Genomic DNA, 27,685 nt, shown 5'->3' on the forward strand with positions numbered 1-27,685 from the left:
TCCTTTCCTGTCTGTCTACACTGTACTATCTAATAAAGGCATAAAATAATGCCAAAAAACAACAACAACAACAAAAAAAAAAACAAGGTGACAACTCCTTGGTTATATGTTGAATGCCCCTTGCCACACTGCAAGGTCAGTTAAAGTCTGGATGGAGAACCAGAACACTGGAACCATGCCTTGGTCTGCTCTATCACCAGATCTAATTACAAATGAAAACCTGTGGAAAATCATCAAAGACACAAGCCCAAAAACAAAGCAGATTAGTTTGAATTAGTGCAACAGGAATGGGCTGCTGTGACAGCAGAACAATATCAGAAGCTGGTGGAGAGCAGCCAAGACGAATGGATGCAGTCATCAGAAACAATGGTTATGAATCAGTACTAACTCCTGTGTGGATCATGTGACTAAAACAGACAGAAAACACGGAATCCTAAAAGCTGTTTGTGGCAGTACAATGCCATAGATATTGATGTAAGAACTGAAGTGATTTTAGTTAACATCAAGAAAACCATGGAAAATGTCTAGATATCAGCTCTTAAAATAAACTCTTGTGAGTTATTTTTGTTGTTATTATTCCATTTGTCCAAATGTACTGTTACTTGTACCAGGCATTAAAATGAACAGGAAACTGAAGAAAGCAAGGGTGACCTAATATCTTTTTCACGTGTGTGTGTATATATATATATATATATATATATATATATATATATATATATATATATATATATATATATATATATATATATATATATATATATATATATATATATATATATACACTTTGCATTTGGAGCCACACTGGGGCTTTTACTTCTAAAATCTCCTTCCGGACACACGGTGAGTCGTTGATGTGAGCTTGACCCCCTGTGGTCCCGTCGGTCAGACCGCAGAGAGGACACTAAACACCGAACAGCACCGAGCTCCGTGCGGATCCTCCAGGATGCATGGGGGCAAGAGAGGGCTGGTGGCTCCGCAGAACACCTTCCTGGAAAACATCGTCCGGCGCTCCAGCGGTGAGTTTTATCCCCAGATGGAAACAAGACTGAAGTGATGCAATTTAATTACAATGCATGTTAGTATAGATGCAAAAGTAGCCTCCAAATGTTGTTTTAGTGTAGTTTGATGGAAAACTGAATCAGCAAACATTTCTTTTGTAAGTTTTACCTGATAGTGTGTTTTGATAATGAATTATGTAATAAGTCTCATGTGTGTAACAGCGTGTTCTTGTGATATTCTTAAAGAAATGCTCTTTTTTGCTGCTAATATCTGTAGAAACAAGCGGTTTGGTTTTCTGGAAGAGAAATTATTTGTTAATTAGCTGAAACTGAAGACCATTAATTTCATATATTGTGAATTATGCTGATTAAAGGGCCACTCTTTCCAAGAAAAATGCAGTTTATTGGATGGATAATTGTTGGAAATTTGATGTGAGGTGTGTCAGAAAACAAAATTAAGTGTAATGTAAATCTGTTAATGGCATCATAGAGTCATAAATAACATTAAAAATACAACAAATGTTGCAAAAATTCATGCAGGCCAGAGTCAGACATTATTTATTTTATCAAGCTCCATATTCAATGCTTGGTGCCTCTTTGGTGGCATTTCGGCGTAATTTTTGTTAATTATTTAATTTTTTCTCCAATATTTTAGCCCTCATAGACAACGGGACGGTAAATACGGGGGCATGCATTCTCCCAGAGACTGGATTTGTAGCCCTTTCTATAAGTATACTGTGATATATTTATGTCGGCACAGCTGCTTTTTGTGGTATTTTACCTCTGTTTACTGAATAGAGTATTTTTCAGAAAGGCAAAACCTCTTCAGTCCTGTTGTTAAAAGTTCTTCCTGTCTGCACCGGTGTGTGAAACTGAGAGGATTTAATTGAAGCTATAGATGGATGTAAAGGTATTGTTCAATATCTTCTAAACAGTTTTGGTCTGTTAATAATCTGACATTTATTTGCTTTTGTCTTAACTTCTCGCCTGCAGACAAAACAGTTTTCATTAGGGGGTCCAGGCTGCTCACATTTCCTCAATAATTTTCTTTTTCAGCTTGATAGAGCAGCTCATATACAGCTTAATAAGGATAATACGTAAGACTCTTATGTCAAAAGTGTCCTTGTTCCGCTCCGGACAACGACCTAGTTGAGACGTAACACCATGTCCATCCTGCCTCTTGTTCCTTTTGGTTCTGGGTCAGTCTTGTATTGTTCAGCAGTTTGTTTCCAGAGTTTTTCAAAGTAGGTTTCATCCCTGCAGTTTTGAACAATCTGTACAAAAAAAAAAAACACTTAACGAATGAAACCCCATACAAAAAGGTTCATTATTTGCATGTAAAAACGGATGTATCTTTTATTGTCATATTTTCAGTGACAGTATCTGAAAGTTCGAACGTCTACGAAATCAGTGTGAACATTTTCTAGTTGGTCAGAGGGTTAGAAGCAGATTGGTCTAACCCACCAAAAATCTGAACTGAGTTTTATATAATTTCTGTAATATTTTATGGTATAGATTTTAGTGGCAAAGTGGGCTAACCCACAACCCAAATATAGCGTTACAGTGGTGCTTCCAATGTTAGACCATTCTTGAAAACACAAGACCACTCTGCTTCAAAACCCTTCATTTGGTTGTTCGTGGTTGGATGGTTGGTTTTACCATTAAAAAGAATATATATGGGAGCAACAGTGGTACTAAAATGGTTCTAGAAAAAGTTTTGTTGGAAAAATAGAACTTTGTTCACTACCGTTTAAAAGTTTGGGGTCACTCAGACAATTTCATGTTTTTCATAAAAATTCACACTTTTATTCATATGCTAACATAATTGCACAAGGGTTATAACACAAACTTCTCAGAAACTGAAGCATTTAGTTCCAGATAACACAAGTTTGGCAGTTTTTGTGTGCACTGTGCGATTTAATTAGCAGAAATTGTCGTCTTGAGACCATAACTCCTCTCAAACTGTTGTAAAACTGAAGAACTTCTTCAGCTCCTCATCAATATTTAATTTGCATTAAAGGTGCAACATAAACATTTTATCTGATTATCACTGTTTACTGCTGCTTTAATTATTGATGCTTTTTGCTTCCATTATAAAATATGTAGCAATTAAAATAATGTATGATGCATATATGACAAGGTTTTTGGGGGTTTTTTTGTCGCTCAGTAGGATTGGGCACTGTAACATAAAAAATAAACTCAGCACAACTAAAACATCATTCCAACTTCAGTGAGGTTGCAGTTGTAATGTGAAGTGTCTCAACAGCTGCAATTCTCCTCCTCACTGTGTTGTTTTTCATGTCTTTCACTTTGCTTTGTCCCAGAAACCAGCTTCCTTTTAGGAAATGCACAGATCGTGCAGTGGCCAGTAGTTTACAGCAACGATGGGTTCTGCAAGCTGTCTGGATACCACAGAGCCGAGGTCATGCACAGGAGCAGCACATGCAAGTAAGAAGCAGTTTGGACTTGAATGTGAAGGTACAGCAGAGAGGTTATGGTTTACTTTGGATTGCTTAAGTGGTCCAGTAGCTCAGGTGTTAGCATCAAGAATCTTTCTTGCTGAAACTTGAGTGCGTCAAAAAAAATGAAAATTGCAAAGATCATTTGAAGAGGTTAGAAGCAGAGTGGTCTAACCCACCAAAAAATCCCAACTGAGTTTTATATAATTTCTGTAATATTTTAGGGTCTAGATTTTAGTGGCAAAGTGGTCTAACCCACAATCCAAAAAAAGTGTTACAGTGGAGCTTCGAACGTTAGACCATTCTTGAAAACACAAAACTTTGAACCCATTTTTCTCAAAAACTACAGAAAGTGGTGCTTTCAGACCCTTCAAATGCTACTAAAAATGCTAATAATTTGCCATAAATGGACACAACTTCACACGTAGCAACAAGTTACAACCTGGAATTAAATAGACGACATCAACCTAAGACAAGCCATGAGACAGCATCATAAACTGCAGCAATTTTGTTATTTTTGGTGGACGTCATTACTTAACCAATCCACTGAAACGGCCTTTTGTTCATGTAACTTATCTGGTTCTAAAAGCCATAAAAACTGCTATAAGCCTTTTAGGTTTGCCTAAAAGATGAGACTTTGCTTTTTCGTCACTGAGTGTTTCCTGAAGTTCAGTTAAATCTGTTATTTAGAATTGGAAGGAAGATGGTGCACAAGTTAATGTGCCTCGTTACAGTGAAATGTTAGACCATTCTTCAAAACACAAAACTATGAACCCATTTTTCTGCAAACCGACAGAGGGAATGTTAGACTACTCTCCTTCCAAACCCTTCATTTGTCCTGTTTTTATCAGATTCTCATCTCCTTTATTTGGTGATCTTGAATCAGAGCATTGAAACGATTTTTTTTTTTTTAAATCCAAAATGATCTAAGTGGTCAAATTTGACAAAGAAAGTCCCAGAAATAAAATACAAATCTTTTGTCGGCATCTCAAGAAAATGTGAGTCATGATTTGCATGTTCCAGTTGTGTTGTGTTAACTTGCGTGTTATATTTTCTTTTGCAGTTTCATGTACGGTGATCTGACCGATAAGCAGACTATAGACAGCATCAGACAAACCTTTGACAGCTACGAGTCAAACTTCTACGAGGTGCTTCTCTATACCAAAAATAGTGAGTGTGTCTTTTCAATCGTATAATTTAACCAAAAAAAAAAATCATCAACTGATGATTTGAAGTAACAATTAATCTGGTAATGTTTGTTTCTTTTACATTTCGGTAACATTTTACTATTGGTCCGTGACTCTTATTTTGTGTTGTTTCCTACAGGAACACCAATATGGCTTTACATGCAGGTCGCCCCGATCAGAAACGAGAACGACAAGGTGGTGCTTTTCCTCTGCACCTTCAGGGACATCACGCTTTTCAAACAGCCGATCGAAGATGAAGCAACCAAAGGTGAGAGTTCATCCTACTGTTGAAGACAAAACTGTTAGCCCCCGCATGAAATTTTTGTTGTGGTCAAACAACAGAAAACAAGGCTGGTGGATGTTGCTAACTCAAAGAATAAAATAAAATCAAACAAAGGCTAACAAAAGCAAAGCAACTAAACTCCTTAGCCAAACCGAAACACAATAGCAACACCCACCACATACAACAGAAACTAGTACAAACTAGTGCCAAATGCGCATAATTAAATAAATAAAACCAGTGCCTCAAAACACAAGTTTCCTAAGAAGACACAACAAAGACACAAGTAGCTTCTCACCAAATTAGAGGGCTGCTAACAGGAGACACAGTCTTCACCAAGACTGGTAGCTCCTTACCGAAATAGCAGACGCTACCAGCAGCTCTAATTTCCAAATTTCAAGAGGCACCAGGGCGAACTGGTCAAACTAAATGCCAGCCGCCCTGACTGAGAGCTTGGTTGCAGATTTGCATCACAGGTGTGGTGATGGTTGGGATCTTGTGGGAGCAGGAGTTGTGGTGGTGGACCAATCCAACGGGTCAGGAGATGGGGAGAACCAGGGATGAGAGCACAAGTTTTCTTTCCAGAGTCTTTGAAATCTTTCACTTCCTACCTCTGCCAGACTTGTTCTGTACTGCGTGGCTCTCTTTGAGTTTCTTGATGATACTTCTCGCTCCACTTCTTTACACTTGGAAACGCTATGATAACTTTGTATACCCTTCTCTTGCTTCGTAAGCATCAATGATTCTTTTTCTCAAGTCTAAACTGATTTCTTTTGTTTTTGGCATGATGCTTTCTCAACTGACAACTCAAAACCTTAATGAAATATTTATACTGCATGTAAAGTGCAGGACAACCCTCAGTTTTAACTTGACTGAGTGGTTTGTGCTTTGGCTCATTAAAAAGTTCAGTTGTTAAGGGGGCTTATAATATTGACTCGTGTAATTTTTCCATTTTTCTAAAATTATTCTGTTATTGTGTGCAAAAACCATTAATTTATGCTTTCTGAAGAAAACTAGTGTGTTTTGAAGTGCAATGTTGAAAATCTTCTGCTCTGTTAAAAATATACTTTGTAAAATTTTGAAAAAAACAAAAATTTCCATAAGGGGTCTAATAATTTTGTCTTCAACTGTATCTAGTTATTTGTAGTATTTTATACTGAAATGGTAGGACTTCTCTCAATAATTCCCACCATAACGATAAAGGACAACGGAGGGCAAAATGCAACTAAAAGTCTGGAGTACAGTGGCTGCGACTGAACAGACGTTTGTTTCCTGGTGTGTAACATACAACTGTCCAGGTGTTGTGTGTTCGGGTCAGTGAACGCTGGTCTCCGTGGGTCGACACAGTGAAATGTCCCTGAGGGTTAAGTGTGGCTCTGAGACTTTTACATACATCAAACAGAGGCAATCAGACCATATGGGGAAGGTATATGTATGAAAATACTGCAAGAAAACACAGGAAATTACAGTAATGACTAAAACACCATGTACATGAGCCATAACCCCATCATTATGAAGGAGCTGCTGGACCGTGTTGTGCATTGTGTCTTACAGATGCTGCATCGTGTAGTTGACATAGAAATTATATCTATTACAATATACATGCAAGAGTCACTCTGGTGAAAATCAAGCGGTTGTTTTTTACCTTGTTTACAAGTCCATATGATGTTTTTTTAATGCTAGAAGGCCCACCGTGAGCAAACGGTTGAGCATTTCCATCTTGAAACTGCAGTGAACTGATGAAAGTCTCAGAAAAAAAAATAACCACATCTAACAAAACCTAAGGAATCTGTCCTGTCAATCATTAATCTTTTTCAGAATTGGTTTCCCATTAAAAGATATCATGCTGAATTAATCAGATATTTCATAGTCTTTGAGCAGAGTCATACTAGAGCTGGTGTGCAGGAGTTGCAGTGAGTTGTAGAGGGTAGATCTTCACAGTCTGAAGCCATTTGAAGCAAGAAGGGATCATTTCCATTGAAAAAAAACTTTACAAATACGAAACTTTGATCCACAGAGATGAGTTTTGGGAGACTTTAATTGTACCTGTGGACTTCTTTTTAATACAGAAATGCAGTTTAAGTCAGGATCTATTGATAACTCTTTAAAAAAAAAACTACCTGCAGATCACCATGCTGAGATGATATTCTAATAGTAATATTGTCACAGAGTTCTGCTCCAACCTTTCGCTGATGACTTGCTACAACTTCTTTAAGGGATAAATGAACTAATGTTGTCCTCACTGCCACCAGAAACATCTGTAAGATTAAAATGTAATGACATATGTATTCAATTTTGCTTCATTTCTGTGAAAGAATGGTGGAAGTAGGACTGAGCAATTAACCGAAATTTGAAACAACGCAATTAGCAAAACACCAAGACTGCAATTTGAGATATATGCATCTTATACATTGTGTCTGACCCAGGTTTAAACTGTTGTGTCTATAGTTTTAATTCAATTCATTTTAATTCAATAAATTGTTACAGCAAATTGGCAGTCAATTGTATAGGGGCAATTTACAACATATGTCCTCTCATAGCACTTTACATAGTGAAGACCTTACTAATTTTAAAGACAGAACCCAACAAATCCACAATTTCCTTTGGGTTCCCTTTGAGCAAGCACTTGGTAACAGTGGGAATCACCCAAAAATGCCCCATTTACCGGGAAGAACAAAAGAAAAGCCTTCAGCAGAACCAAGCTCAGGGAAGGCAGCCATCTGCCTTGACTGGTTGGGGTGAGGGTGGGGATTTAGAATCTTTTGCCTTCTTTTTTGTGTGACAATCCCGCCTTTGATGGTATCTCATGGTGGTAATACTCCATCATGTGTAAAATCAATTAAAGGGAATATTGAACTGAAGCTCTACTAAAGAAATTGATTACATCGCAAATCAAGTCCCAATATCTGTCAGTAAAAGCCTTAAATGGATGCCATGTTGTGTTGCGTGTCTCCATATGATCGTCTGTGTTTCTGTCTGTTGTCAGGATGGACAAAGTTTGCCAGACTGACTCGGGCTCTGACCAACAATCGCAATGTGGTGCAGCAGTTGGCTCCGCTGAACAAGACTGAGGTCAGCCACAAGCCGTCCAGGCTGGCCGAGGTGAGCAGTGCCCAGGTCTGAATCAGAATCTGTGCATCTACTTATACACCATATCAGCCACAACATTAAAACCACCTGTGCTCAAAAATGCTCTGAACCATGGGGCCTGGACCAGAGGACCATTCAGGGTGTCCAATGGGGTCTGGACCAGGACGTTGGCAGTGGATCCTTTGGCTACTCTGGGAATCAAACTTGTTCCACTGCATCCTGTTGATGCTTGATCAGAATGATCTAGGAAGTTTGGAGGTCCAATTAACATCTTGGACAATTGTCATGTTCTTGAATGTTTGATGTTTTTGCAATGTGATGGGGTGCATTTTCCTGCAGGAATAAGCCAGTGGTATTTGGTATTTCCATTTACATGAAGGAGTGTGCTTGTTCTGGGACATTTTTTGGGTGTCTAAGTCTCATCAACACAGATGCCAAAATCCAAGGTTTTCCAGCAGAACACCACATAGTACCAATATGATCCATGTTATTCACTTCACTTCTCAGTGGTTTTAATACTGTGGCTGATCGGCATAAAGGTAAACCACTAAAGTGGCTTAAGGGTAGAAGATCTAGAGTCTGTCTGGAGGCACTTTATACATGATTCTGTACTTGTGTTCTTTCTCGATTAAAGGCTCTCCAACTGGGATCAGACATCCTGCCTCAGTACAAACAGGAAGCACCTAAAACTCCTCCACACATCATCCTCCACTACTGCACCTTCAAGACCACGTGGGACTGGGTCATCCTAATACTCACCTTCTACACGGCCATCATGGTGCCCTACAACGTCTCCTTCAAGACCAAGCAGAACAACCTGGCCTGGCTGGTGGTGGACAGTGTGGTCGACGTCATCTTTCTCATCGACATCGTGCTCAATTTCCACACCACCTTTGTGGGTCCATCTGGAGAGGTGATATCAGACGCCAAACTGATCCGGATGAACTACATGAAGACGTGGTTCGTCATCGACCTGCTGTCCTGTCTGCCCTATGACATCATCAACGCCTTTGAACATGTGGACGAGGTGAGAACACTACTGCTGCTTAGATAGACAATCTTCTTGTACTTCTTTTCACTGGAGATGGATTTCTTGCTAAAATGGCCTGAACACACTGCATGCAGACATAACATCTTTTGTTTTATTTATGAAGGACGTCCTCACTCACACCTCTCCAGCGAGTCATCTTCGTGACTCTTCAAATTTCCACAGAAACAGCACACGGATCGAAGACTCTGTTCTCCCAGTAAGTAAATCCATGTCTTTCTAATAAAGCTGGTGTAACTCTAACATTACACTGTAAAAAAAGGAACATTTTTGAACAATTTGGGGCTTTTTTAATTGTTATTTTACAGATTTTCCCCGTTTGTTAAATTACAGATAATTTCTAGTAAAGTCACTGAAAAAAAAGATTAAATTACATGTTAACCTTTTGTAAAAAATTGTAAATAACAGCCACATCAAAAATACTTGCTTTTACAGAATTTAACCATAAAAATAACACTATTTTTTAACTGTATTTACATCAGCAAAAAACCCCCATTATTTTACAGATATTTTCTTATTTGACAGAAAAAATATGTATATTAAAACCTTGAAAAATATTAAATCATATTTTAAATTACAGATAATATCTAGTAAAATAACTGAAAAAGGTATTAAGCTACATGTTAACCTTAAAAAAAATCCAAACTTGTAAATAATATCCACATCAAAAATCAGTATTTTTACAAAAACTGTGTTCTATTACAATGTTTAACTATAAAATCACACTATTTTTTTTTACTGTATTTACATCAGCAAAAACATCATTATTTTACAGATATTTTCTTATTTGAAAGAAAAAATATGAGTTTTTATTTTTTAAGTTACTGTTGCCGTTCTATCATCTCCAACCAGTCTGCCCATTCTCCTCTGACCTCTCACATCAACAAGACATTTTCATCCACACAACTGCATCTCAGCGGATATTTTCTCTTTTTGGGACCATTCTCTCTAAACTCTAGAGATGGTTGTGTGTGAAAATCCCAGTAGATCAGCAGTTTGTGAAATACTCAGACCAGCCCGTCTGGCACCAACAACCATGCCATGTTCAAAGACACTTTAATCGCCTTTCTTCCCCATTATGATGCTTGCTTTGAACTTCAGCAAGTTGTCTTGACCACATCTACATGCCTAAATGCATTGAGTTGCTGCCATGTGATTGGCTGATTAGCTATTTGGTGTACCTAATAAAGTGGCCGGGGAGTGTATTTTAAATAAATGTGGCAGCTTTTCAGGAAGCACGGATAATCAAATAGTCAGGGCACAAACTCTCCGAGCGGTGAGTCTTTCTTTCCTGTGAACCGTTAAAAGACGTTTCACCTTTACAATCTAAAGCTGTATTTTCATCTCCTTCATCAGGGTCTCAGCAGCCTCTTCAGCTCCCTAAAAGTGATCCGTCTGCTCCGTTTGGGTCGAGTCGCCCGTAAGTTGGACCACTACCTGGAGTACGGAGCCGCCGTCCTGGTTCTGCTGGTTTGCGTCTTCGGCCTGGTGGCCCACTGGCTCGCCTGCATCTGGTACAGCATCGGGGACTATGAGGTCATCGATGAGAACACCAACACCATAAAGATGGACAGCTGGCTCTACCAGCTGGCCATTAGCATCGGGACTCCTTACCGCTACAACGCCAGTGGTACGGGCCAGTGGGAGGGAGGACCCAACAAAGACACTCTGTACATTTCTTCTCTTTACTTCACCATGACGAGTCTCACCACCATCGGATTTGGCAACATCGCTCCAACGACAGATGGCGAGAAGATTTTCTCTGTGGCGATGATGATGGTGGGCTGTAAGTACTCAGTCACCCTCCAACATATTTCCAGAATTGTCTAAGAATTACTCTAAAAGGTTTCACAGAATCTTTCAAATCTTCTTTGAATGCATTTTGCATTAAAGCTTCAGCTGAAGTAGTCACAAATCTAATAGGTCTGGAATTACATAACAGTTTAACAGCATCATATTTACAGTTGCTGGTGTTAATGATGGTCAATTGAGCAGCAAATGAAGATATTATAAAGACATTAAAGCCACACAGAGACGTGTAATACAGATAGCCGAAGCTGTGAACCCAAATTTATCACTTTAACTTGTCAAGTGAAAAGTGGGAGGGAAGCTTTTCAAAACATCTTAAATCAAAGTGACCACTGTTGTTCCTCTTCAATGGACATTCAGCGCAACCTTCACAGCCCGGGTTAATATGAGGGAAAGGCAACAGAGCAGCAGCTCCACATGAAATAAACAGTAAAGAACATCTTTTTTAAATGGTCAAATAACTTGAAGCAAAATTTGGCAAACAAAAAAAAAAAAATTCAAGTCAAATAAAGTGCAAAAATAATACATTTACAGACATTTTTATTATATGTTTTACTGGAGAAAATAGCTTCAATAACTGGATAGACATAAAAGTTCTGCATTTAACAAATTATTGTAATCAACACCTTCTATAAAGTATTCATACTTATTTTGGATGAAGATATCACTATTGATTCTAAAACCCTTTGTTATTTTATTCAAGTGAAAATTTACGACCAAATATTCACAAATAATTGAAATTGCAAACTTAAAAATTAGGAGTTTTGTATGAATAAATAAATACTTTAAGTAAAAATCTTGGGGACAAAGTGCAAAAATATCTCCAGCTCCATCAGCAAAATGACAATACCTGCTCAGGATAAAGATTTATTTGTCTTAATAAATAAATAGCTGATACAGAGGGTGCAACGAGCTTGAAAGATTCAGTCTGGAGGGAAATGCATCTTTACACTCTTTTAAAAGAGTCTGTGCTGTTGGACATAATGAAAAATGTTTGCCTAACCCGAGCTAACCTAATTTGTTTTAACTGGTAGAACAGCTGGCTAACTGCTAACTGCTACCATCGGCTGGGCTTATTCTGACTGTTAATACAGCTAGCTACGGCGAACAGCTAACCTCAGCTAGTGTCATAGTGATCGGACTATCAGCTAGTTACCGGCTAACTGTTAACCCCAAATGCACTCATTCTGACAGGTAATGCAGCTAGCTGACGGTTAACTGCTAAGCCGAACTTTGAACGTTTGTCCATTAAAACAGCAAGCTAACAACTAATCACAGCTAGAGTTGTTCTGACCGCTAAAACACCAAGCTAACGACTAATTGCTAACCTCAGCTAGAGTTGTTCTGACCCATAAAACACCAAGCTAACGGCTAATTGCTAACCTCAGCTAGAGTTGTTCTGACCGCTAAAACACCAAGCTAACGGCTAACAGCTAACCTCAGCTAGAGTTGTTCTGACCAGTAAAACACCAAGCTAACTGCTAAAAGCTAACCTCAACTAGAGTTGTTCTGACCGCTAAAACACCAAGCTAACGGCTAACAGCTAATCACAGCTAGAGTTGTTCTGACCGCTAAAAGACCAAGCTAACTGCTAAAAGCTAACCTCAGCTAGAGTTGTTCTGACTGCTAAAACACCAAGCTAACAGCTAACAGCTAATCACAGCTAGAGTTGTTCAGACCGCTGAAACACCAAGCTAACGGCTAACAGCTAACCTCAGCTAGAGTTGTTCTGACCAGTAAAACACCAAGCTAACTGCTAAAAGCTAACCTCAACTAGAGTTGTTCTGACCGCTAAAACACCAAGCTAACGGCTAACAGCTAATCACAGCTAGAGTTGTTCTGACCGCTAAAAGACCAAGCTAACTGCTAAAAGCTAACCTCAGCTAGAGTTGTTCTGACTGCTAAAACACCAAGCTAACAGCTAACGTTAGCTTGGTGTGAAAAAGTGGACCTAGAAGTAGACATGTATATACAAATAAAAATATTTACATCAAAATTATGAGCAAAAACATTATAGCATGCGCCTAAACCTTTAAGTTAGATATATATTACAGATATATATTTTTCAATTTGCATAAATGTATGGAATTTAATAAAATAGGAACATATAGTATGGATAATATAGTCATTTTCTAAAAGAAATAAAATAAATTTTGCATTACTGATATAATACTTAAAATGACTGTTTGGTGTTAATTCATGCAATTTTACAGACTTGTCTATGCAAAACAGAAAACTGCTGTAAAATACTAGTTATTTTTCAGTAAAATTTGACTTTTTATAGTAGTGTTGAGTACAGAGGCGATATGAGCTGAAACACTGATTCATACATTTTTTAAAAACTTCATCAGTCATACTCATTCTTTCTCCATTAAACAGAAAAGATGTTTGTTTTACCTCAGTGACTCTGACATATGCTGCTGTTACTGTCCAGTGTTATTTCACTCATACTGGTGTTTTAGTCATTATGTCCATTCAGTTAATGCTACAGAATTTAGACCAGTTTCTGAAAAACAGCTCTGTATAAATAATTGACGTTTTCTTTTTTACAGTCAGACTGTATATGAGCCATTCGTGGATATATTTAGCTTTGACTAAACAACAGATAGTCTGAGTTTATAACGGCAGCAGGAGGTGGAACATATGCAGCAGCATCGTTAATACTGCAGGTGTAATATATCTGAACAACAGCTGCACGCCGATAGAAGCCTTTCAGTGCTTCGCTGCTCTGCACCAAACAAAGCATACGTCCCTTGATACTGTTTTCATCTCCTTCGTTCATCCGTTCATAACACGCCAGTAGAATCTTGCAGGAGATTAAACAATCTGGATGCACTTACTTGCACGCTATTCAAGATAATGTGCTGCTCACAGTCCTGCTGGCTATTTAACAGCTGCTAGTGGAGCAACATATGGTGAAGATGTTGGAGGATCTTCTGCAGAAATGCAGAATAACAAGATCAATACATGGCTGGTTTTACGTTTAGATGAGCTTGTAGTGTCAACAAAGCATTTACATAATTTTATTTCTACTTCATGTCTTGTGATTAACTCACACTGGAATTCATTTTGATGCAGTTAATGCCATGAAGATGTTTATTTTTTAGGTTTATGGAGCTTTTATTTTGAAGAAGGCGTGACTTCAACACACTGCTGATGTTTATGGAACTGAACAAGTAACATTTCAAGAGAAGTGTGATCTACTTAATAGAAACAAAGATTTAATTTATGTAGGCATTTATTCTGAAAGTTTAAAAACACATTTCCACTATAAATTTGACATAATGGTCTTGTTGTTTTTATTTTTACACTGCAGTCGATGCAAACATCTTTGGTTTTTGCTCTTCTCTCATTGAAAGTCACCAGTTCAGGTCAGGTTTCGAGTTATATCTGACAAACTCCCATTAATTTACCTCAAGAACCTCCCATCTTTACAGTCTGGATGTAAAAGGAGCTGCGTATGCATGAGTGGAACTCAAATTGAACAAATTCGGATTGGGTTCGTACACAGTCAATCACCATTTGGGAGGGTTAGAAGCAGAGTGGTCTAACCCACCAAAAATCTGACTTTTATATAATGTCTGTAATATTTTAGGGTCTAGATTTCAGTGGCATAGTGGTCTAACCCGCAACCCAAATATAATGTTACAGTGGCACTTCCAATGTTAGACCATTCTTGAAAGCACAAAAATTTGAACCCATTTTTGTTAAAAAGACCACTCTGCTTCCAAACCCTTATCGTCCAAGATGCTTCAAAAAATCATCCAAAATGATTCAAATTGTGTTCAAAATGACTTGAAAATGATCCAAAATTACAGAAAATTTTCCAGAAATGATCTAAAATGACAAACAGTTGTTCAGAATGACATAAAAATAGTCTAAAATGACTGGAAATTTATCCAAAATCTGTCATAATTTCTCTCAAATGATTAAAAATGATCCAGAATGACTGAAAATGTGCAGAATGACAATAAATTTGTCCAAAATGACCTTAAAAATGGTCCCGGATTACACAAAAATTCTCAAAAATGACAAGAATCTTCTCACATTGACCAAAATGGTTTCAGAATTTACAAAATGACTTAAAAATTCTCAGAAATACTCCAAAATGGCTTAAATCTGTTCAGAATGAACAGAAAATTATTTTAAAATAACTGAAAATCTGCAGAGTGACATGAGGGGGTTAGAAACACAAAAAATCCCAACTGAGTTTTATATAATTTCTGTCATATTTTATGGTCTACATTTTAGTGGCAAAGTGGTCTAACCCACAACCCAAACAGTGGAATGTCAGACCATTCTTGAAAAGACAAAACTTTGAACCTATTTTTCTCAAAAACTACAGAAAGTGGGTTAGACTACTCTGCTTCCAAACCCTTAAAACCCTGTTTTGATAATGACAGAATTTGGCATTTATTAAGAGAAATAATTCTCTATCCTGAGCAGGGTTAAAATAACCCACAGACGACATTTTCTGGTCTTCCAACCGGTCGTGTAATTCACATTTAGCTGCAGCCTCAACGCTTGGTGGAGGATTCAGGACTCTGCTCAGTGGATAATAAAAAGTGACATGTTCAGCGCCCATCACAGCCTGCTGTGTGAGTGTCTGTCTGAAGGTTGGACATCACATCACAGAAGCATCGTCTACGGGTTAATTCAGTCACACTCAAATGATTTACCGCTCTTCTCTGCTATTAATAATCTGCTCAAACTGAGAAATAAATGTTTTTGCTTGTGCTTAATTCAAAACACTCGGGACGCACTTCTGCTTTCATGTCATCAACTGGTAGATTTAAATCCTCAACACATGCAATGAAAACAGTTGCATTCTGCATGTGCTGTGGCTTGGAGTTGCAGTTTTTAATGCGTAAATGAGATCAAGATGAAACTATAAAGTCTTGTGTAACTCAGAAATGTCTGCGGATCTCAGCATGTTGGTGCAGTTTGGTTGTGTAACGCCCTCTACACTGCTTTAATAGTCATTCATAGAACTAGCTGTACTTTAATGAGGAGCAAGGGTGTTTATGTCAACTGCAAAATGAAAGTAATAACAATAATTTTGACGATAAACTCTATTTATATGTCAAATTTGCAGAGAAATTGTTTTCTGTATATATATATATATATATATATATATATATATATATATATATATATATATATATATATATATATATATATATATATATATATATATATATATATATATATATGTATACACCACTTTATTCTGATACTGAAGACTTAAAGGAACAATTTGTCCTGTTGGGAAAACTGCTCCTTTGCTTTTCCTAAAGTTATACTGCAAATATTCTCATATCTGGAACTACAGCCAGGCAGCAGTGGGATAGCGTAGCTTAGCATTGACATTCAGGAGGAAACAATTTGTCAGACATTCCTGACATTGGAGATGAACAGTTTGGGGATTTTTTTATTTGTTATTTTTACAGATGCTAGGTCATTACAGTTGAATTGTATGATTTTGGTCAGTATGTGTGATAGATTTAAATAGGTTTACAGCACAGGGTGAGACGTTATCACATGAGATACCGTCAAAGCAGGACAGCAGAAACTTTAATCCTCTGAATCCAGATCAGTTTCTGTGTTTTTACTCCTCCTGTAACATTTTCAGTCACTGTTGGCTCAATATGAAATACAGCACAGCCATGGCTAGAATTCCAGAGAGCTTCAAAATGTCTTTTTTGTGCAGTTGTAGAGCGACTTTAACTTATTTAGAGCAACTGTAACTACAATGGAGGAACTTTAATGAATGTAAAGCAACTTTGACTCATTTTACAGCAACTGTCACTAATGTAGAGCAACTTTAACTAATATAGAACAACTTTAACTAAAGTAGAGCAACTTTAACTAATATAGAGCAACTTTAACTAATATAGAGCAACTTTAACCACTAATATCAACTTTAACTAATATAGAACAATCTTCACTAAAATGGAGCAACTTTAACTCATTTTTGAGCAACTTTAGCTGATGTAGAGCAACTTTAACTCATTTTTGAGCAACTTTAGCTGATGTAGAGCAACTTTAACGCAGAGCAACTTTAACCAATATAGATCAACTTTAACTCATTTAGAGCAACCTTAAGTAATATAGAAGAACTTTATTATACAGCAACTTTAACTAAAATGGAGCAACTTTGACTAGTATAGAGCAACTTTAACTCCTTTAGGGCAACTTTAAATAATAGAGAGCTACCTTAATATTGAGCAACTTTAACCAATAATGTCAACTTTGGCTAATATAGAGCAACTTTAATCCATGTACACTATTGTTTAAAAGTTTGGGGTCACTTAGAAATGTCCTTATTTTTGAAAGAAAAGCAGTTTTTTCAATGAAGATAACATTAAATGAATCAGAAATCCAGTCTAGACATTGTTAATGTGGTAAATGACTATTCTAGCTGGAAATGGCTGATTTTTAATGGAATATCTCCATAGAGGTACAGAGGAACATTTCCAGCAACCATCACTCCTGTGTTCTAATGCTACATTGTGTTAGCTAATGGTGTTGAAAGGCTGATTGATGAATAGAAAACCTTTGTGCAGTTATGTTAGCACATGAATGAAAATGTGAGTTTTCATGGAACACATGAAATTGTCTGGGTGACCCCAAATTCTTGAATGGTAGTGTACATTTCTTTACTAGTTTGTTTTTGTGATCCTAACATTAATATCCATCTAATTGCAGCTAAAAGTTCAATTCATAAAAATATTTTCACCCACTCCCTCTCAAAAAAAAATCCTAGTTCTTGTTCATTTTTTTTGTGAAGTTACATCAATCGTGTCTGGAACGATAAGTCACGGGGTCCTCGTTTAAATCGCACCGTTTCACCAAAATAGAAATATCTATTTTTACTCCAGCCTGCAGTGTTATTTTCATCGCTGGGTGCAGATAGAGGGAGTAGCTCCGGCTGAACTCGGCTCTGTGCGCCGACCTCTGGCCCGTTCCTCTAAAACAGCATGTAAAGTGGTGCAATTAAACCACTGAGGACACAGAAACTGACAGGCGCGCTTCAAGGTTTGTACTTCCCCAAAGTAAACACCCATTAGTCTGATGGTGCCCCGATCACAGAGATCACTCAGTCACACTGAGGCGTCGCGCTCAATCCCGGCCGATACATCTCCTGCCACGGATACAGTAATTATGAGAGGGGAAGGAGAGGAAAGGGAGCGGTTGGCTGCAGGCTCCAGTGTAGTAAATTGACAATGAGACATCACGTTAGATATGTATCCTAACCTCTGGGATCCTGCTGTGGCGACTGGAGACGATGCTTTTCCCCTTGAGTGGGTAAAACTTCACGCTAAGAGATACTGACTGACTCTTTGAGGTCACTGCGGCACAGCGCTGAGGAAGTGTGCATTATGAATTATATTATAAAGACCTCTGACTGTGTGTAATGACTGTGAGCCAACACTGTAGAATACACAACAAATTGAGTGCATACATTTAACTGTCATATAATTCAGATAATTGCATTTTATATATATAATATAAAATGTGTAAAATATAATATTTATTTATGTTTTTTCTTTCAAATGATATTTAAAATAATTAACTGTTTCAAAAAGGTGAGACTGAAACCTTTTATTGTTTTTTGTGGCTATAAATACTATAAAAAATAGTGTATTTACTGATATATTTGACAGGTTTTGATTTTTACTTATGGATAATATGTAATTTAATATTTAATATCTGCAATTTTTGCAAGATATTATCTTTAATTTGACAAAACAGGGAATATTTTTTAAAAATAGTTGTTAAAAAATGAGATTCAAACCTTTCATTGTTTTTTTTTACTGATTTAAATACTATAAAAATAGTGTAATCAATGATAAATTATACATAGGTTTTGATTTTTTAAGGGTAACATGTAATTTAATATTTAATTTCTGTAATTTTTACAAGATATTATCTTTAACAAAATGGAATATTTGTAAAAATAATTGTTAAAACAAGTGAGATTCAAATCTTTTATTGTTTTTTTTTGCTAATTTAAATACTGTCAAAAATTGTGAAAATCTACAGTCAAATATTTCAACAGAATAAATTACTGATATACTGTATTCTACACGTTTTGATATTTAATTTTTGTAATATATTATCTTTAACAAAATGGAATATTTGTAAAATAAGTGTTATAAAATGTGAGATTAAAACCTTTTACTCTTTTTTTTGTTTGTTTGTTTTTTTGCTGATTTAGATACCGAGACAGTACACAATTATTATTTTACAAAACACAATTATTATTTTACAAAAAATACTGACATATTCTACACAGGTTTTGATTTTTTTAAGGGTAACGTAATTTAATATTTCATTTCTGTGATTTTTACAAGATACTATGTTTAATTTAACAAAACAGGGAATATTTGTTAAAAAAAAAAATAAAAACTGTTAAAAAAGTGAGCTTCAAACCTTTTATTGTTTTCAAATCTTGCATGTGCACCTCTGTTTTTGGTGACAGAGCCAATCGTCCTCAGCATGGAGGATTCTAATGTTCTGCCACTCTTCAGAGACAATTGTTTTCTCAGCTGCTCTTTGCTCGAGGGCTTTTGTTGCTCTGCCTTCATCTGTAAAACACCACAGAAGTGTTCTGTTGGATTCCAGTCAGGGAACACACTCAGACAAGTTGCAGTTTTTACTTTTTCTTACTCAGAAACTCTTGTGGGATATTTCTCTTCTGTCGAGCTTCTACAGACTGGGACTCATCATTTAGTATCATTCTGGCATCTACATATAAATGAAGGGTCTGGAAGCAGAGTGGTCTAACCCACTTTCTGTAGTTTATGAGAAAAATGGGTTCAAAGTTTAGTGTTTTCAAGAATGGTCTAACATTCCAATGTAACAGTATATTTGAGTTGTGGGTTCGACCACTTTGCCACTAAAATCTAGACCATAAAATATTACAGAAATTATACACTGCCTGTCCAAAAAAAAAAAGTTGACACTTGGATTTAACTAAGTAAATAGATATGAGCCTTCCATTGGATAATAACTGCAGTGATTAATATGTTTCACCTGCAACAATTTATTTAACTCTAGCTGATGCAGTGAGGAGCTTCTCATTTCTTAAACAATCATGTTGGAAGACATATCCTGTGATCATGGAAAGGATGTTAATTATTATTGGCCTGCATCAAGCAAAGAAAACAACTAAGGAGATTTATGAAACCACTAAAATCAGGTTAAGAACCATCCAATGCATTATTAAAACCTGAAGGATAGTGGAGAACCATCATCTTCGAGGAATAAATGTGGTCGGAACAAACTCAGATGATCGTAGGAAATCAACAGTAGAACTCACAGCTATGTTTAATAGTGAAACTAAGAGCATTTCCACACGCACAATGTGAAGTGAACTCAAAGGATTGAGACTAAACAGCTGTAGCTCTAAGAAAACCACCTATCCGTGAAGCTAAATGGAAAAAAAGGCTTCAGGTTGCTAGGTAGCATAAAGATTGGACTCTGGAGCAATGAAAGAAGGTCATGTGATCTGAGGAGTCCAAATTTACCCTGTTCCAAAGTGATAAATTCACAGTGGTGGATTTGTAGTAGGCTCGTAATCATGTCATCATCAGCAGGCAGCAGACATAGTGTTCACTTGTTGTCATAGTTACAGTGACACTGTGCCGCTATCTTGCAATGATACAGAAATCTTTAACAAATCCGTGGATCCAGACTATAAGCTGCATCACTGCCAAAATGTAATCATTTGGTCCTTGTGTCATTTCTGACCTTCCCTGAAAATTTCATCCAAATCCGTTAGCCGGTTTTTGAGTAATGTTGCCAACAGACAGATGGACAGACAAAGGTACGCTGATCGTCTCATAATTATTATGTGATCGTCACATATGTATTATTACTCCATCGCGTTCCTTGGCAGAGTAATAATACAAATTCCATGAGCAAAATTTTCACCTAAAAACATTTCAGACCTTCTAAAAAAACCAAAACCTTTTAAAGAAAAGTAAAATATCTTTCATCCTATTCATGTAGTTGAGTACATTTGCTCTCCATTACAGTCCAACTGTCTATTTTTAACCACTTTTTACCTGACTTTGCTTTCATCTCTTTGTTTTAGCGCTTCTATATGCGACCATCTTTGGAAACGTCACCACCATCTTCCAGCAGATGTACACCAACACCAACCGCTACCACGAGATGCTCAACAATGTGCGCGACTTCCTCAAGCTTTATCAGGTTCCCAAAGGTCTGAGCGAGAGGGTCATGGACTTCATCGTCTCCACCTGGGCCATGTCGAAGGGCATCGACACTGATAAGGTATCTTTAGTGGTACCTGTGTTGCTGACAGTTTATTTAACGTCCCGGTTGTGATAGCAAACCTTCAAGTGTCAATGATTTGTGCAGCAAAGGGTTTAAGCTTCAAAGTTGGTAGTTGAAGACACCAGACGGCTACCTGCTATAAGTGCACGATAAATAAGAATCAAAATTGTTGCACAGACCTCTGTATTAGGTGAGATTGTATATTATTGTAGTTGTTGCAGTATTCTGAGTATACAGTATGCACCTGCGTTTCAAGTCCAAAGTTAATCTGATCATGTAAGACAAAAGTAAGAATGATTATTTTTAACAGAATCATAAAAAACGTAAAGGCGTTGCTGACAAACTGTCCTGCTGATGCCAACAATAATCAGCTTCAAAGGTCAAAATGAAGTCAGGCTCACTGAAACCTTGTACACCTGGTCTGGAAGGTGATACTGTAATCACAGGACTATTACTGGGTCATAATTTACTACAGAGCAAGGTGACCACAAACTGATAGTAAAGCTTTAAACAATTATTACCTCGATAATTACATCATCAGTTGCTGGGATTTCGAGGCTTTTTAAATCGCCTAGACGATAGCTGGCATTTTGAGAAGTAGGTTTACTTGCTTTTGTGCTGAGAAGTTGATGAGAAGATCAATATCCCGCTCTGTCTGTATGGTAAATAGAAAGCCACTTAAAACAAGGGAAAACTGACTGTCTAAAGGTAATAAAATCTAGTATCTAATAAAATCTTTGACATTTTTTGTTTAATCTGTGCAAAAAGTATAAAAACGGCATTTAAACTATATATACACTACTGTTCAAAAGTTTGGGGTCACTTTAAGGACCCCCTGTAAGGACACAATGTCCTTACAGGGGGTCCTCGGTTTACAGCGTCCTCGACCTACAGCGTTTCGTTGTTACGTCGGAACAGGTTATGTGAAACTAGTTGCCAAGTGGAGCTATAAGACAGCTTTGTTTACATTCTCTAGTTGTACACCACCTTGGATTGTGCTACATTCACTAACTTTTTGCCCTTCATTATGGCTCCCAAGTGTAAGTCAGACTCTTCTGATGGCAGTGCTTCGAAGAAAGGGAAAGCCATCTCCATGGAAGTGAAATAAGATATAATGAAAAGCTCCGAAGAGGGCCAAACACCGCCAAACATCGGTCAAGTGGCAAAAACAGTGCAACATATTGTAGCGACCCTCTGTGATGAACGAGTGAGACTTTATCTGGTTCTCTGGTGGTTTATTGAACCTTCACACAGGCTAATGTGGGCCGTAGCCAAAATAACGACAAAAAACCTATAACTTAGCTCCAGAACTAGCCGCCGTTCCCAGCTCTCTCTAGCTCGACACACACAGACCACTGCTGACTCTCAGCCAATCAGAGGTGAGCTAACTAAACATGGCACGTTCACTGACATTAGGTAAATCTCAAACTGAACAATAAACATTGAATCATCAACATCAACAACAATATCAGTCCGTTAAAATATTCTGTTATCTTCTTGTAAATGACTCATACATGCATGAAAGTCGTTGGTATTCATGACTTTTCTGAAGAACTGATCGATATTGTGATGCACGTAACGGCTTTGTTTACATTTTCGCCTGCTTTATGATGAAAATCGACTTATGTCGATCCGTAGGTTGAGGACCTCCTGTATTTTTGAAAGAAAAGCAGTTTTTTTCAATGAAGATAACATTAAATGAATCAGAAATCCAGTGTAGACATTGTTAATGTGGTAAATGACTATTCTAGCTGGAAACAGCTGATTTTTAATGGAATATCTCCATAGGGGTACAGAGGAACATTTCCAGCAACCATCACTCCTGTGTTCTAATGTTACATTGTGTTAGCTAATGGTGTTGAAAGGCTCACTGATGATTAGAAAACTCTTGTACAATTAACGTTAGCACATGAATAAAAGTGTGAGTTTTCATGGAAAACATGAAATTGTCTGGTTGACCCCAAGCTTTTGAACGGTAATGTATTTATTATTAGTCAGAGTAAACCAGGACTGCTACTTTTATACTTAAACTTTATTTTGCTGCCAATATTTTTTAAATTAAGATTTTTCAGGTAGTTTACCTGTAATGTTGTATTTCTCGGTTCCTCTATTGGTGCTGTATCAGTCTGACCAGCTTTTTGTGTCTGTTTCCAGTGTCTATGCTAAGCTAAGCTAACTAGCTGCTGGCTCTAATCTGATAGCGACATGAAAGAAAGCAAGTCAAGCTATTCCTGTAAATGTATTTACCTGCAACCACTTCGGTGTAATGTTACCTTTGGCTCATCCATCCATCCATCCATTATCTATCCACCGCTTAATCCTCACTAGGGTCGCGGGGGGGGGGGCTGGAGTCTATCCCAGCTGACTCAGGTGAAGGCAGGGGACACCCTAGACAGGTCGCCAGTCTGTCACAGGGCCACATACAGAGACAAACAATCACTCTCACATTCACACCTACAGGCAATTTAGAATGATCAATTAACCTCAGCATATTTTTGGACTGTGGGAGGAAGCCGGAGTACCCGGAGAAAACCCACGCATGCACAGGGAGAACATGCAAACTCCATGCAGAAAGATCCCGGGAAAGCCGGGACACGAACCAGGGATCTTCTCGCTGCAAGGCGAAAGTGCTAACCACTACGCCACTGTGCAGCCCCCTTTGGCTCGTATTTATCTCAATTGTTCTTCTGCTGCAAAATATGTGTTGTGAAGTAAAACAGATGTAATCAGAGACTCTGTTTGATCCGATGTCTGAGATTTAGATCATTGCATTCACGGCCTGTAATCTGGAATTTAAAAATCACAGTTTTGCCAGAACTCAGTGATTATTGTGACAGATTGCTCGTCTCACAGCAAGTTTCGTGTCTCTGCAAGTTTATTTTTATCCGGTGTTGAAATGTCTGGTGTTGTCTTTATTAAGATCCTAACTTCTTTCACTGATACAGTAAGCGTTTGCTGTAAAATCTCTTCCTCTCTCTCAGGTTCTCTCCATTTGTCCCAAAGACATGCGAGCCGACATCTGCGTCCACCTCAACAGGCAGGTGTTCAACGACCACCCGGCGTTTCGTCTGGCCAGCGACGGCTGCCTGCGCTCCCTGGCTGTGGAGTTTCAGACCACCCACTGTGCACCCGGAGACCTCATCTTTCACATCGGAGAGAGCGTCGACACACTCTGCTTCGTCGTCTCGGGTTCACTTGAGGTCATTCAGGATGATGAGGTCATCGCCATACTAGGTAACACAGAGCAGTATTATGAAAACGTCCCTGCCAGATTTTATCAGAGTCTTTTGGCAGTGACGAAACTGGAGCAAAGGTTGCCACAGCGCAGTGTCTTTCTAATAAAGCCATTAATATTGTCCTTAACACACTTTCTACTGATAAAAGTGATGACGTGCAGTCACCTGTAGTTTCACAGAGTTCACCACATGTTTAAGACCAAATGAAGGGTTTGGAAGCAGAGTGGTCGATCCCACCTTCTGTTGTTTTTGAGAAAAATGGGTTAAAAGTCGGGTTGCACAGTAGCTTGGTGGTTAGCACTTTCACCTTGCAGCTAGAAGATTCCCCAGTTCGCGTCCCGCCTTCCCAGGACCTTTTTGCATGGAGTTTGCATGTTCTCCCTGTGCATGCGTGGGTTTTCTCCGGGTTCTCCGGCTTCCTCTCACAGTCCAAAAACATGCTAAGGTTAATTGGTAACTCTAAACTGTCTGTAAGTGTGAATGTGAGTGTGATTGTTTGTCTCTATATGCAGTCATGTGATAGACTGGTGACCTGTCCAGGGTGTCTCCTGCCTTCACACCATGTCAGCTGAGATAGACTCCGGCCCTCCATGAACCCAATGAGGATAAAGAGGTGTATAGATGATGGATGGATGGATGGATGGATGGGTTCAAAGTCTTGAGTTTCCAACAACTCCTGCAATTCTGAATTTGCTATGATGGAATCTTTAAAACACGTGCATCTTTGTCACAAAAACAGTCGTGATTGACTAGAGTTGATGACTCCTCTGAGCTAGTTTAAATAATCCACTCATCAGCCACAAAGACTACACAAAGTCTGAGGAGCTCAGCAAAGATCTGAAAAAGCAAATCACTGACTTGGCCAAGTCCGGAAAGTCACTTGGAGCCATTTCAAAGCAGCTACAGATCCCAACATCATCTGTACAAACAACTGAAGGGTTTGGAAGCAGAGTGGTCAAACCTACTTTCTGTAGTTTTGGAGAAAAATGGGTTCAAAAATTTGTGTTTTCAAGAATGGTCTAATATTGGAAGCACCACTGTAGCACTATATTTAGGTTGTGGGTTAGACCACTTTGCCACTAACAGAATAAATTAGCCAGGCTAATATATTCACTGATATTAGCTTATTGCAGTTATATTGGCCTACATACTGACTGAAAAGTGACAACAAAGTTGTAAATTTTCACACTGTAAAATGTCCTGCTCAATACTCATCTTGGACACAATTCTTAAACAAAATCCACGGTATGTGTATCAAGATTGCTTTTGGGTCCAATTCTGATCAGTAGAGACCAAACTGAGAGTTAAAAGGCAGTAAAACTGGACTTACATTCAAGTCAAGTTCAGAAACAATAGGAAGGTTTAGAAGCAGAATGGTCTAACCCACTTTCTGCAGCTTTTGAGTTATGAGTTCTGTTTTCAAAAATGGCCTAACACTGGAAGCGCCACTGTAATGCTACATTTGGGTTGTGGGTTAGACCACTTTGCCACTAAAATCTAGAGTATAAGATTTGACAGAAATTATATAAAACTCAGATTTGTTGTGGGTTAGACCACTCTGCTTCTAACCCCCTCAAAACTGACTTCTATCACGCACATTAGACGTTTATGTCAAAGAATCTGACACCTTTTTTTAATCTGTTTCTGTACATAATGTTGACGTCTAGGTAAAGGTGATGTATTCGGAGACGTGTTCTGGAAAGAAACCACGCTGGCTCGAGCCTGCGCCAATGTCCGAGCTCTGACTTACTGCGATCTGCACGTCATCAGGAGAGAAGCTCTGATGAGGGTTCTGGAGTTTTACACCGCGTTCGCCAACACGTTCTCCCGCAACCTCATCCTCACCTGTAACCTACGGAAACGGGTAAAAAGAAATTATCTCTGTTTCCATTCGGTGATGTAAAACACATCAACTGCTTTGAGCTTAAAACAACTGAAATAAAGAATCACATTATTTAAAGATGTATTCGACTATTTTAGTGAAGGAAGCTGCTAAATGGGGTGAAGTTCAGAAAACATGGACAGGTGATTGAAAACAGCCTGATAGCTGGTGTTTGGAGAGCATTATAGTATGAAGAACAAAATGTACAGTCTGCGGTTTCACAAATACCCTCATTTTAAACCATAACTAGGTTGAAGTGTTTAAATGTTACCAGCAAAACTCAACCTAAAGTAGGAAAAACAGCAGTAATCAGAATACAGAGCAATGTTCTTGTCAGCATTTTGCTAGTATATAAAAGATAATTTTATTATTTTTTCCCACATAAATGTAGTATTTTACTGCCATAGACGATTAGAGTGAAGGAAATTTTAACCAGTTTTTCTACTATCAGGAAGTTTATTCTGCAGCAGTAACTCATGTAGCTTAACCCTCCTGTTAGGTTTGTTTCTCAGGAACAGCAATGATGTCAATTTGACCCGGGGCACGTTTAATTAGCTAAAAATGGCAGAAACCAAATATATATATATATATATATATATATATATATATATATATATATATATAAATATATATATATATATATGTATGTAATATAATTATATATATTTATCTGCCAAAAATACACATGATCTCATGTAAAATTACAGCTAGAAAGTATATTTTTATTATTGAAAGTGAATTTTATGAGATTTCTTCCTGTTATTTTGGGGGGTAAATATAACAGTTTTTAAAGATTTTTGAACCGTGCATAATGCTGAAATCTGTGTTGATATATAGAGAGTAGGAATGAATTCTATCACTGATCTGTCCTCACTGGCTGACTTCAATGATCAACACGTGGACACTTTCCACCAATAATATTGAGATTTTAGAAGAGAGTCGACAAAGGGACGGTTACAGAGAAACAGAAAAACTCATCTAAACTATTCTCCAGCTCAAACTAAAGCTCTAATTAATATTTCATAGAGCTTCTCCGGGTTATACATATTCATCCCATTAAAACACTGACAGTAAGCTGATTCTATATTGCTACAATATTATCCTTTGAGATCAACATTACATTAATTCTTAATGGAGTCTCCCTTCAAAAGTCATTCCAGTACATGTTGTGTTCTTTGTTCAGGACTGGCTCATTAGAAATACGTCTGAGGCAGCAGATCTGAGAGACGCTTCCGTCGATTAAAATATGAACTTTTATGAGGCAGTTAATGAGACTCATGATGTAGTATGACCTCAGACATGCAGGTCCATACAAAACACCACTGGTTTATAACGTTTTATATTTTCGATGATAAAAATAAGCACATACTGTTATTTTCCTCTCTCATCCA

General features: G+C 37.7%; 1 protein-coding gene across 2 annotated transcripts in view; it reads left to right on the top strand.

Annotated features, from left to right (window-relative positions):
• The first annotated feature begins 869 nt into the window (after positions 1 to 869).
• kcnh5a (potassium voltage-gated channel, subfamily H (eag-related), member 5a) overlaps positions 870 to 27,685 on the top strand; it is a 33,239-nt gene continuing 6,423 nt past the window's right edge. Inside the window, exons 1-11 of one of the 2 annotated variants that reach the window (XM_035946860.2) lie at positions 870 to 1,016; positions 3,323 to 3,446; positions 4,521 to 4,627; positions 4,784 to 4,912; positions 7,911 to 8,041; positions 8,649 to 9,041; positions 9,169 to 9,261; positions 10,419 to 10,848; positions 20,974 to 21,173; positions 24,158 to 24,410; positions 26,080 to 26,276. In XM_035946860.2, the coding sequence (XP_035802753.2) occupies positions 944 to 1,016; positions 3,323 to 3,446; positions 4,521 to 4,627; positions 4,784 to 4,912; positions 7,911 to 8,041; positions 8,649 to 9,041; positions 9,169 to 9,261; positions 10,419 to 10,848; positions 20,974 to 21,173; positions 24,158 to 24,410; positions 26,080 to 26,276 (2,130 nt within the window). In that variant the 5' untranslated portion in view covers positions 870 to 943. The remainder of the gene's footprint in view (positions 1,017 to 3,322; positions 3,447 to 4,520; positions 4,628 to 4,783; positions 4,913 to 7,910; positions 8,042 to 8,648; positions 9,042 to 9,168; positions 9,262 to 10,418; positions 10,849 to 20,973; positions 21,174 to 24,157; positions 24,411 to 26,079; positions 26,277 to 27,685) is intronic. The other variant, XM_023267367.3, reaches the window with a different exon arrangement.

The sequence above is a fragment of the Amphiprion ocellaris genome, chromosome 12, assembly GCF_022539595.1.
Source record: "Amphiprion ocellaris isolate individual 3 ecotype Okinawa chromosome 12, ASM2253959v1, whole genome shotgun sequence".
Taxonomy (NCBI): Eukaryota; Metazoa; Chordata; class Actinopteri; family Pomacentridae; genus Amphiprion; species Amphiprion ocellaris.